This window comes from Hydra vulgaris, chromosome 10 (genome assembly GCF_038396675.1).
Source record: "Hydra vulgaris chromosome 10, alternate assembly HydraT2T_AEP".
Classification (NCBI taxonomy): domain Eukaryota; kingdom Metazoa; phylum Cnidaria; class Hydrozoa; order Anthoathecata; family Hydridae; genus Hydra; species Hydra vulgaris.
In genome coordinates this window covers 49672899-49685871 of record NC_088929.1, presented here as the reverse complement: position 1 = coordinate 49685871, position 12973 = coordinate 49672899, and the positions used below count along the sequence as shown (strand labels likewise).

The 12973-nt window shown below is 27.4% G+C and overlaps 1 protein-coding gene across 1 annotated transcript; it reads right to left on the bottom strand.

The window, feature by feature from the left end:
* Positions 1-3859: 3859 nt before the first annotated feature.
* LOC136086423 (uncharacterized) lies at positions 3860-5407 on the bottom strand. Its single transcript, XM_065808719.1, has 4 exons — positions 5061-5407; positions 4689-4847; positions 4450-4478; positions 3860-4217 (listed from the first exon to the last, which is right to left on the bottom strand). Exons 1-4 carry the CDS (start codon positions 5376-5378, stop codon positions 3860-3862), a joined length of 864 nt encoding a protein of 287 aa, XP_065664791.1. The 5' UTR covers positions 5379-5407.
* Between the last annotated feature and the right edge of the window lie 7566 nt (positions 5408-12973).

Below are 12973 nucleotides of genomic sequence, written 5' to 3'. Positions count from 1 at the left end.
TGACTCTTTTGATACTGCTCTCTTCTTTAAGAATATTGAACACTATTTGTAAAACACACTAACAATGTTAGCGTATTCGATAAATTGAGTGGTCAATATTCTTAAAGAAGAGAGCATAATATTGTTATATGTAAGTAACATAATATTTTTATATGTTAGTAACAAAATATTGTATAGTATTTTATAACGTAATACCGTTATGTGTTAGTAACACAACATTTTTGAATATATATATACATACATATAAATATATATATAAATATATATATATATATATATATATATATACATATATACCTATGTATATATATATATATATATATATATATATATATATATATATATATATATATATATATATATATATATATATATATATATATATATATATATGTATATATATATTCATGATTTATGTACATAAAGTATATATATTTTATATATATATATACATAATTTATATAAATAATATATATATATATATATATATATATATATGTATATATATATATATATATATATATATATATATATATATATATTAGGGCCCTGCAGATCGAAAATTTTTGTTTCGAATTGAATCTCGAAGCAAGTCTTGCTTCGCTAATCGAATCACGAAACGGTTCAGCAATTTGTGGAAAACCAAATTTAAGCAATAATTTTTTCCAAAAAGATAAAAATATTTCTTTGAACAAATTTTTTTTGCCCGGATTATATTTTTGGCTTTTTTGTAAAAGTGATATTAGACCTATTTTCATTTACTCTTACTCTACCCGAGATAAAAAACCATTACATTTTAGTTTTAGAAAGCTAAAAACCATTACATTTTAGTTTTAGAAAGCTAAAAAAACAGCAACATTCGCAAAATAAAATATGGTTCGAAAAATCTTGATTTTTTTTTATGTATATATATATATATATATATATACATAAAAAAAAAAATCTTGATTTTTTTTTATGTATATATATATATATATATATATATATATTTATACATACACATACATACATAATATATTTATGCACACTCTTTTCTATAATCAAAACTATGAATGTTATTATTCCAGGCTTTCGATTTAGTCAATAACGTGAAATAAATCAACTGTATTGCCTGCATCAAAGCAATACCATTGGTTACGTTTTGATTTTATCGATTGAATGCTATAGTTTTGATTCTATCGATTGAATCATCAGTCTGGTTTTGTACATATTGATTCAAAATTAATAAATTATGATAAAAATTGATTTAAAACAAACAAGTATTATAGTATATATTTTTTTAATATTCCAACCATACTCGCGTCTCGACGAGGAAACTTACCTGTTGTAACAAAGAGAAAAGTAAACTAAAGCAGAAAGACTTTTTCTTGGAACTCGATATAAATATTTTTTGTATTTCGTGTTTAAATGTTTTTATTTTTTAATGTTTTTTAGCTTGAGACTGTTAAAATCAATATGAATATATTTAGAATATTTTTTAGATTAAGATTGAAGAAATGAAAAATGTAATTAATATAATAATGTAATTATACCAATGTTGCTTTTTCTTCCGTTTGTCTTTATTACATTATTACAAATATTACAAACTTTATAGCTTTGTATCTAAAAATTAAATAATTTATCAAAGTTATGCTCTAAGTTCAAAACTTGTTTGCGTTTTTATTTAGATATAAAATAAAATATGACATTTTGAAAGAAAATGCGAGTAATACACAGAAATGTGATCTTTAAAAATTAAAATGAATAAGTTTATGTTATGTGTTAAAAAGATAGTAATTAAAAATATATATCAATTTTAACTCTGAAACACGAACCTTGCTTGTCAAGGTTCGTGTTACGGAGTTAAAGAGTTGAGAGAGAGTTTGTACCACTAATAAGAACAAAAAAAAAAAAAAAAAAAAAAATGAGTAGCCTCCTCGACTGTAGTAACCCCCTCGCTCTTGGGAAAGTGAACAATGTATAATATATATATATATATATATATATATATATATATATATATATATATATATATATTTATTTATTTTAGGCAGTGGCCTTATTCTTCATAAAAATATTATTTAACAAATTATCTTTAGATTATAATAATGTAAACTGGGGTCTAACTTTATTTGTATCCATGTAACATTTGAAACATATAAAAAGAGCGCTCCGGTAGGAGCAGGTAAATTCCTTATTTTTTAAATTCTATATTCGTTTGCATAGTAGTATATTGGTTCAGGTATTTTACCTAAATATGCATATTGGTTAAGGTATTTTACCTAAACATGCATATTAGTTAAGGTATTTTACCCAAACATGGACTGAATTGATTTTGAATTATCATTTTTGGATTCTTTCTTGTTTCGGAACCTTAAACGTTCAAACCTTTTTTTAGTGGCGCTCAAAAAATGTCTTTGTCCCACTAGATGGGGTAACTTGAGCCCTGGTTAATGTCACCCAGTGTAGTGAAAATGACAATTTTAAATATCTGAAGTTATAGGGTAGATTGTTCTAATGATAGAAATAAGATTTTGCAATATCGGCATAAATGTTGATGTATTAAATTCGTATAAAATTGAATTTTGATTTACTTATGCCTTGAAACTAAATGATGGAAGCAGAAAGCATGTTAGAATAGGTTTATTATATGTACTTTAGAACAGGTATAACGCGTTAAAAGTGTTAGAAATGGTTTATTTTAAGCCTAAAAATACTAGATCAACTAAAGATATCTTTAGTAATCTTGTTAAGATTGAACGCGAGAACTATTTTTTGCCCTATTAATAGCTCAACATTAAAGATAAGATTAAAACGGGGAAAATACGCTAATCTTTGTTGCTGTCTCAAGCGACGCGAAGGCTCTTGGGGGCCACTATTTATATATACAAAATTATTTTTGTTTGAGGTTAACGGGAAATTTGAGAAAATCAGTATAGATAAAAAAAAAATGTAATTTCTGAGTTTTATTATGCCTAGAAATTATAAATAAAAATTATGGAAGTAGAAAACATATTATTTGTATCTGAGCCGGATTAAAGGAGGGGGGGGGCAGGGAGGCTGAAGACCTGATCTCCGCAATTTTAGAGGCCCCGAAGTTTGTTAGAGGACTTTTTTTTAATTAATAGTCTTTATACAGTACTGGTCATAAGTTTAGAGCCACCCCATTTTTTTTAATTTTTTGCAGATTATAAAGCCATAACCTCAGTGCAGGAAAATAATATATTACTGAAACATGCAAAATGTATTGTTATAACATTTTAGTAACAAAATGAGTATTAAAATATTAATAATGAGTAGGTCCACCTTTATTTTTAATTACTTCAGCTAACCGGGCTGGCATAGTGTCAACAAGCTTCTTGCAATCATCAACAGAAATACTAGTCCAAGCGGCAGAAATAAAGTCCCAAAGTTCATATTTATTGCATTTAAAGCACGTTTGCCTGCACAGCGGCGATCAATTTCATCCCACTAATTTTCTATGGGGTTCAAATCCGGTGACTGGTGTGGCCAGTGCAAGACTTGAACACCATTAGCAGCTGGAAAATCTATAGCCATATTGGACATGTTCTTAGGATTATTGTCTTCCTGAAAGATCCATGGAAAAGTTGCAGGAAACAATGCTGTTGCTGAAGGTAGCAAATGCTTTCGCAAAATATCTCTATACTTGGCTCTATTCATGATTCTTTCCACCTGATGCAACTGGCCCGGCTTAAAAAATGATATACAACCCTCACACCATGATGCTACTACCACCAAGCTTTACAGTTCCCTGCAAACATTCCGGTTTATATGATTCATTTTGACGATGCCAAACGAAAATACGTCGAGAATCATTACCAGCTAAATTAAATTTGGACTCATCAGACCACAACACCGTTTACCAATCAGTAACACTAAAATGCAAAAATTCGTGTCCAAATTTGAGACGCTTCTGCTGATTAATTTTGGAGATAAAAGGCTTTTTAATAGAAACACGACCATTCAAACCTTGTTTATTCAAACGACGACGAACAGATTTTGGAGATATTAAAGGTCCACCAACATCATGCCACTGTGGAGACAAAATTTTGGAAGAAAGGCGACAATTTGTTAGGGCCAGGCGTTTTAAGGTTCTATCTTGACGTAAAGTTGACATTCTAGGAAGGCCACATCTGGGTTTGTCCGTAAATGTATTTGATTCCAAATGTTTCTTATATGCATTTTGTACAGCATGGCGACTTTTTTCAATTTTTTGGCTATATCATTTAGGCTTAAGCCACTAATTTCCTTCAAAGCTACCACCTGGGCCCGAACAGTTTAATCAAGGTTTTTAGCTTTGCCCATTTCAGAAAATATTTTCACTTAAACTCTAAAATAAAAGCGAAAATAACATTAAATACATTATCTAACTAGTGTACACATTCCAAAAATAGCATAAATAACAACTGAATTAACCAAAACATTGATACCAATACATCATAAAGTTACCAAAATATGTTAAAATGTTCAAAATTTGGCTATAATATTAAAGAACTCATGAAAATCAATATTTATATTTGGTTTAATACACAATTATTCATGAATATCAATAGATTCGTACCTTGTCAAATTACTATATGCATTGTTATGCTTATAATGTTAACCTCACCATACTTATGCATATATATTAGAAATATAAAACATTACTTATATCAAATGATTTATAGGGTAATTAAAAAAGCAATTACTTTAAGCATTTTCTGCACATGGTTTCCAATGAAACTTTTTCCATGGTACGCTTGTCGCTGCACGTTTAATTTTTGAAGAACTGCCTCAATTTGTCTTGTGCAAGGTCCTTGACCTTTTTTCAGTGAATGCTTTTGCATAAGAGTATTGTATTGATTAGTCTATAGAAACAAAAAATATTTTCATAGGTTATATATTATGTATCAAAAAAAAGCGAATAAAGTTAATGTCTTATTGCTGGAATGATTGGCCTGGACTTTTATTATTAAAAGCTCTACCAAAGTAGGATTGTATGTATTATGAAATCACAAAACTTGAACACAGAGTTACATATAAATCAAAACCCTATTAAATTGCATTGAATTCTTTTTAACCTTTTTTCCTTTTTTGAAATTGATGGAATCAATATCAGAGTTGTAAAGAGATTGAGCATTCATGCCGTAATCAGAATTCTGTATTGCAGCAAGCAAAGCCATATCATTTATCGATTGAAGTTTCTCATTAAGACAGACAATCTCACATTGAAGATTTGATAATTCTTTCTGTTCTTTTATAAAGACTTGATATTCTTCATTATAATTAGCTGTATAGTTATTTGTCATTTTAATTGCTTCTGCTGCCAATAAAACATCTAACTCATGCACTTCATCTTCAAAGAAGTTAAAAAAGTTCAGATAAATTCCAAGAGCCATGTGAAGACTTCTAAAAAATACCTTTATAATATCATATAAAAAGATACTTTTAAATTTATATATTATATAATTATTAATTACATATTTTATAAGTATATACAAATATATTAAGTTTAATGTATGCATATAAATATATACATAAATACTATATATATATATACATATATATATATATATATATATATATATATATATATATATATATATATATATATATATATATATATATATATATATATATAGACACACACATACACACACACACACACACACACACACACACACACACACACCTACACACACCTACACACACCTACACACACCTACACACACACACACAGGATGTACATACATCAACTTATTTTTTGAGAAAAAGTGCAGTGAGATGTAAATCATCATATGAGGGATTAGGTCTGAGTTAGAGGTTTATAGTGCAGTTTACCTGTTAGCAGAACAACTTTAATTTGCATGTTCTTATTGACTTTAGACTTATTTACATGCAATTTATAACTATCCTTGATTATGTAAAGTTGGACAGCCACCCCCCCTCCCCCCACATAAATAAATATCGTAGTTCTAATACTACAAAAGATTAAATTAATTTCAAATAAAACATCTAAACCTGATCTAAAGGTATTTTTAACATTGGCTCTGTTATAACATTATTAAAATGCTTAACATCATTCAGCCGACCTCCCTTTTCTATGAAACCTTTATATTTAGTATACAAGTTTTCTAAGATGCGAACTTTTATCCCTGCGCTTTGACTTTCAATACCTTTCATATTAGTCGATGTAGCATTACAAAAAAGACAACAATGTCTCCCTTAAATATATAAATAAATTTTATAATTTAATGAAAATTGTATTAAATTTATTAGCTATTTTCTTAGTTTAAAATTACCTGTAGCTTTAGAAATACCATAGAGTGAACAGAGAAACTGATAATCCCCAAAAACAAACACTCTGATGCTTTAATCCCTATGGTGAATCCAATAATTATTATTTAAAATAATCAATAATACTTAACAAAAAAATTTAATTACATTTCCGGCTATGGTAATTTTTATCTGTCAGATTATCTGAAATCGTTTATGTAGATCCATATATTTAATCCAAACCAAATAAACTAACAACATTCTAAGAAATATATTCCTAACTTTTACAAACAAAAATGTAACTATAGTTAACACCCACAAAGTTCTTCATTTGTGCAAAATTGCTTAAAACTCTTTTATAATTAAACTTAAATTAGAAAATTGCATTATGGGAACTTGTCCAAACAAAATAGGATGTTAAACTAATAAAAATAAACATAAAGAATGTTACAAACTTATAAAATAAAATCAGTTCAATATATTTATGCAACTCACTTATGATTCATTCTTTGAAGATCTTCAATTTGCTTTTGAAATCTTGCTATGGCTACTTTAATGTTATTTCTGTAATCTTTGGCTTCAAAAATGCTGAACACAATTGTGTTATCTTTGTTGTTGGGATTATGAGTATTTACTATTTAATAGCTCATTTTAAAATTGCCTCCTCCATAGTCTCCTCTAATTTTAGTTAGGATCTCTTTTTGTAAAATAAATTCATGATTAATAACACTAATCCAGCCAAAAGAAAGATACAGATTAGAATTAGCAACCAGACAATCTCTAATGGACTTATTATAAAAGGACAAAAATAGACTTCGACAAAGCACTAATTGCAACAATTTTAATTACAACTATCAAAAATGAATTGTCTATAAAAATTGTTTGTCTTTCTAAACAATCATTTTAAAAACGGACTCTAAATGGACAATCTCGATTTTTTAATGAGGTATAGAAGATCTATTTAATATATAATTTGGACTTATAACGAGTAATTAAATTTTCACTGCAGCATCGTTTCAAAAACTGAAAACGAGCACAAAATTAAAAATACAATTTTTCTAACAGAAGTTCATTTTTTAATTTTTTGTCCAGCGTGTGCTGTTGATTAAAAAGTTAATGTCTATTTAAAAACCTCAAAATGGACTATTTTGTGCTCAATTGAAGTTCATTTATTACTCAGTTCAGTTGTTTTTCAATTCTCAGTGAATGTGCGTGAAAATTTATTTTTAAAATGCCCTCTCCAGTTTGGGATTACTTCAAAAAAGTTGAAGGTTTGTTTATCATTTAAAAAATTTTCCTTAGTCACTAAAATCTTTATCACTTTCAATAAAACTATTTTAAAAATATGTGATCAAGTAGTTGTCCTTTATAAAATGTGGATTAGTAAGTAGAAGATTCCAATAGGTGTTAAAATTTATTTAGGTGTGTGAATAAAACAATAGTGAAAAAGAAAAATGTTTTTTACTTTCATTTTATTGATGAATATGTACGCAAGTTTTAAACAATAATTAATCATGGGCAATGATCGTCATTTGGAGTTTTGATGTCATTTCAATATTTTTTTAATATTATAAATTTACTACATAACAATCTTCAAATAATACGGTAATGAAAGATTTCTGGTTTTATGAAATCAAGTAAATTTAGACAAAATCATAGACACCAAATTGACAAAAAATTATGCTTTGTAGACTTATGAAGTGAAAATTATTTTTCAACTGAGCAATCTTAGGACACCATCAAAAATTTGATAGACACAACAAGGACAAAAAATTAAACATTTCTTGTGTCCATTACAACATACAGAATTGTCTATGTCTGTGTTGTAAGTCTATCCATAGACTAGTCTGGTTACTAATTAGAATGCAATATAATTTTCATATAAATGTGTATTTTATAAAGTTAAAGTATTGTTATTATTATTATTATTAATATTATTATTTTTATTATTAATTCACCTTTCTAATTTATCAAGATGCTTTAGGATATTTGTTGGCAAATGTTCTAAATAACCCTAAGGTGCCAATAATAATAATAACAATAATAACAATAATAATAATAATAATTATATATTATTATTATTGTTATTACTATTATTGTTATTATTATTATTGTTATTATTATTATTGTTATTATTATTATTGTTATTATTATTATTATTAGGATCGTTATCTGTGCGGAAGTTATTACCATTTTATTATCATTTATTACGCGCGTCTTAAATAATCACCTTCCGCATTTTTTAAAAGAAAATAAAATCGGTCTTTTTCAAAGAGATTATTATACATTTTGTATTAAAATGTAAATGTTCAATTATAAAGTAACTTTCTTTTAGAAGTTAAACGTGATTATTTGATCATTTAGCTGATTATTTTGCGTAGCGTAAAAATCTTCTTTTTTTTTTTAAGTTCTCTTATGTTTTGAGGTCTTCAGGCTGTTTTAATATGTTTAGCATCTCGGTAAACTGATACATTATTCTTCATGTCTGCTTACTCTGTTATTTTATTGCTTTAGAGTGTTTGCATGAACGACTCGACATTGTTCTTTTAAAGTAATTACTAGGGCAACTTTGTTTTCTTGAAGTTCTAATTAGTTCTAATTAGTACCCGTGGCGCGGAGGTTAACGCACTTGTCTCAGATGCGAGATGTTCAAACCCCACTTCAGGACAAGTTTTGCGACATCGGTTAGGAAGGGGGCGTGAACTTCCTGTTAAATGTTCTTCCGCGATGTTCTGTGATAAGACCGTTAGGACTTCTTGGGGCATCTAAAATAAAAAAATAATAATAAAATTAGATCAACAATTTATTTTTTCATTTTATGCTGCTGTTTATTCTTTTTTGATGAAATCAAAGCCAGCTATTACAGAGTTTTCATGAAATTGCGATTAAGATCTTTTGTTTTAACACTGTTTTTTTTAAAAAAAAAAAAAAACCTACATACGGTTGGTTAGCATATTGCTTTGTTGCATGACTGGATTGATAATAAATGGGATGAGAAACCTTGCATTAAATAAACAGTTATCTCCTAACTAAGCAGGTAACGTTTTTTACATTATTTATCAACGTAATTACAACTCACAAAACGTTTACAAAAATCAAGCAAAGCTCATAAACTCTATTTCCTGTTCTAAACAATATTTTATCACATATATAATCTCTCCGTTGCAGAAAATTTAGTGAGAGAATGATTATTAATTAAAATAATTATCTTGGACAACCCTAAATAGTGTGTTTCGTTAAACACAAAATCTCTTAAATTTCAGTATTTCTTCTTAGCTTTTTTCCAAACCTAAATCAATTCTGAAAAAAGGATAAACTGATGAAAACTAAAAATATGAAAACTAAAAAAATGAAAAAAAAAAAGATGAAAACTAAAAATAAAAAAGTTGTTTAGTAGCTTACTGCAGTAGGGGAGACTGATTCTCTAAGGGACGCCATGTACCTAGGGACACTCAAATATTTTGAGAATTTTGTATGAGAACATAATATTTTTTGCATGTGGCAACACTCCACCTCCTGAGGTCATGACGGTGTCGTCGTGATGGTGTGAAGCGTTGCAAAGCGGTGATAAAAAATTGATTTTACAACCCTTTTACGTAAGTTTTTTAACATTTTTTTTTTTTAATTTCGCCCTTTTAATGTATTTAACAAAATTTTGTTTGCTTGAATATTGTGTTAATAATATCTCTCAAATTCTAACCTCAAATTTTTAGTCAGCGTTTTTTGTCAATTTGGCGCCCTGTTGTACCTAGGGATAAGTACCTAGGGACATGTCCCTATGTACAACAGAGTGCCGAAATGCTGTATCATCAGAAATTATTTGTGTTTTTATGTAATAAATATTTCATTTATGAATCGTGGTGTATTAAATAATATAATTGCGACTCGTTGTGCAGTAATTAAAAGGAAATAATAGTTGTAATTCAATTTAAGCCAATAATAATAAATAATTAAAGTTATAGTTATAAGTCATCTTTAGTATTTTTTTATCTATAATTATTAGCTCAATAGAAGCTAATTTGTGTATTCGATTACCCAGCGTCTCTAGGTACAACCACCAATGTCCTTAGGTACAACCCCATGTTGTACCTAGGGACAACGTCAGACCTCACTTTGCGGCTAAAAAAAAGTACTAAAAAATTGTATTATAAAGCAGAGATTCTTATCAAAAGTGCACGAAGGACCATATTTTCATATACAGTTTTCAAAAGTTCAATTATATTCATCGATAAAAAATTACACTCTTAATCTAAAAACGTCCCTAAGAGAACCAGTCTCCCTTACTTTTACTTTAGTGGTTAACTTCACTTTATAAAACCATTTGACAAAAGTTTGACAAAGTTTTAATGCTCTAAATTATATTTTAGTTAACTAAATAATACAATAGTATATTTAAATGTGGGTTAGAAACTTTTGATAGTGAAGATATAAGTATTTTGCTATGTTAAGGTTTGAACTGTATTTTGAAGGTATACTGGGGTTTAAAGGTATACTCGGGATTTGGGGTTCTAACTGTATTTTGGGGTTACATTGTTCGTAACCTTAAAATTTTGCAATTAAAGTAGCTAGTTACTTTTGAAATTTGTAAATCAAACAATACATTGTTCACAACGACGGCTGATGGGATTTTTGGCTTTTCCCCTTCCCCATCAAATTTTTTAAGAAAAACTTTTGATTTTCCTTTTTATGTTAGTACCTTTTAAGAATACTTATTTTTGTATTTTATACTTTTTTTAGTCTACTACTAAATTGTCGCGCCGTGACCCATGCAATAGTTTAATAAACAATAATTACGATATGTTATTTTATTGTTTTAGTCACAAGATCTGAAAGCAGGTTAGACCTAATACATTTTTGTTCAATCTTTTTGTTCATTTTCCTTATCATATTATATTTATATATCATATTATATTTTGCATTAAGTACAAGGCTTAAAGGCTTTAATAGTATTCCATCATTTTATAGGTGAAGAAGTACTTGGTAGTAATCTTGGTAGCGGAGAGGTACAGTTCGGAAAAGTCTTTCTATTTTAGATCTGGAAATTCTTTTGTGCAAATTTAAATCTTATTTTTACATTTAAAACATTGGAACTTGATAACCTACTGCCAGTATTCTTTTTGTTAGGTTTTTTATTGAATTTAATTTAAGCACAGTTCATGGGTTCATTTTTGTTATGCCAAGATTTAAAGCTTGGGCAATCATACAAAACTAAAAAAACTTTATTGTAAACAAAAACATGCATGTCAAATTACATTTGGAGCTAATAGAGCAGAACCTTGTGAGCCTATATTGTGTTTAATTGAAGCTTTAAATGTTTATAAAATAAATTTACACGAAGTTTTAGTTTTCATGTATAAAACAAAGCTAGAAATGTTGCCAAAAATATTTGAATCCTATTTTATTGAAATTTGTCATAAATACAGCACAAGATTCTCAGTCAATAACTTTGCTGTCCCAAGATACAGATATTACTACTACTATATTATATGATATTATAAATCACGATTTTATAAAAATCGGGTTCGATGATAAGACAAAATTATGTCTTCTTCTTGCTCCAGCCATTTATTTTATTGTATTTATTGTAAATTGCAAAATAAACATATATATATATATATATATATATATATATATATATATATATATATATATATATATATATATATATATATATATATATATATATATATATATATATATATATATATATATATATATATATATATATATATATATATATATATATATATATATATATATATATATATATATATATATATATATATATATATATATATATATATATATATATATATATATATAAAGTGTGTTATTTGTGATACTTAAGTAAATTTTAGTACAGCTAAATTAGATAAAGGACTAACTTGTAGTTTAACAGCTTTAATGTTATTGAAGTTACAGTAATTGAAGTATTGTGCGTTCAGTTTTCACAGCAATATAAGGATTTTTTAGGTTTACTTGTTTTAGGATTCTTATCAATCCAACTGGGCTATAAATATCAGCTTTACTCTTGAAAAAAAAAGTGATTCTTTATTTTTTTTTAGATCGACGTCAAATTAGAACACTTTACGTTTATTTTCACACCTCTATTTTTTTGTTACAGTTTCGATGAGCATGAAATTCTCTATCGTATGAACAAATTAAACAAGCAATGGGAGAATGTGGAGTAAGTGTAAGTTGGAACCTTGTCAAACTAAATATAAGTTTACTAAACTTGCAGATAGAACTTTGCAGAAAGTTTTATTTATTTAATAAAGTCATAAAATAAAGTCAAAAACTGAAATCTGGCAAAAATGTCATCTAGAACCTTGTCAAATCAATACGATGATTTTTTGAAATACATCAAAGAAAAAGCTTATGCATAATGTTATATAAATAATTCATATATGATCAGGCGCACCGGAAGGTTATATTCATCGATCAGAAATGGCACTTTCAGAAATTGTGCAAACTCCAAACTTTAGTATGCTTATGTTTTTGTCAATAAAAATTAGGTAATAGGAGCATGAGAACAAAGATGCCCCAAAATTTTGCTACCTCTACCCAACCCAATTGCGAGCACATTGAGTTGAATAAATCTTTTCATAACTATTTTATGCTAAATATAAATTCAACGACTGGATTTCAATTATATCTACTAATCTTTTTTTTTTTTTTTTTTTTTTAGATTATTCACCTCCCCAAGGCCCGAGGGGGG

Excerpts from the sequence above, each read along its gene's own strand:
- LOC136086423 (XM_065808719.1), bottom strand. The coding sequence starts at position 5,378 with ATGGCTCTTGGAATTTATCTGAACTTTTTTAACTTCTTTGAAGATGAA. Across the intron at positions 4,848-5,060 it reads ATTTCAAAAAAGGAAAAAAG|ACTAATCAATACAATACTCT; the intron begins GTTAAAAAGAAT and ends TTGTTTCTATAG. Across the intron at positions 4,479-4,688 it reads ATGTGCAGAAAATGCTTAAA|CCAAATTTTGAACATTTTAA; the intron begins GTAATTGCTTTT and ends TTAATATTATAG.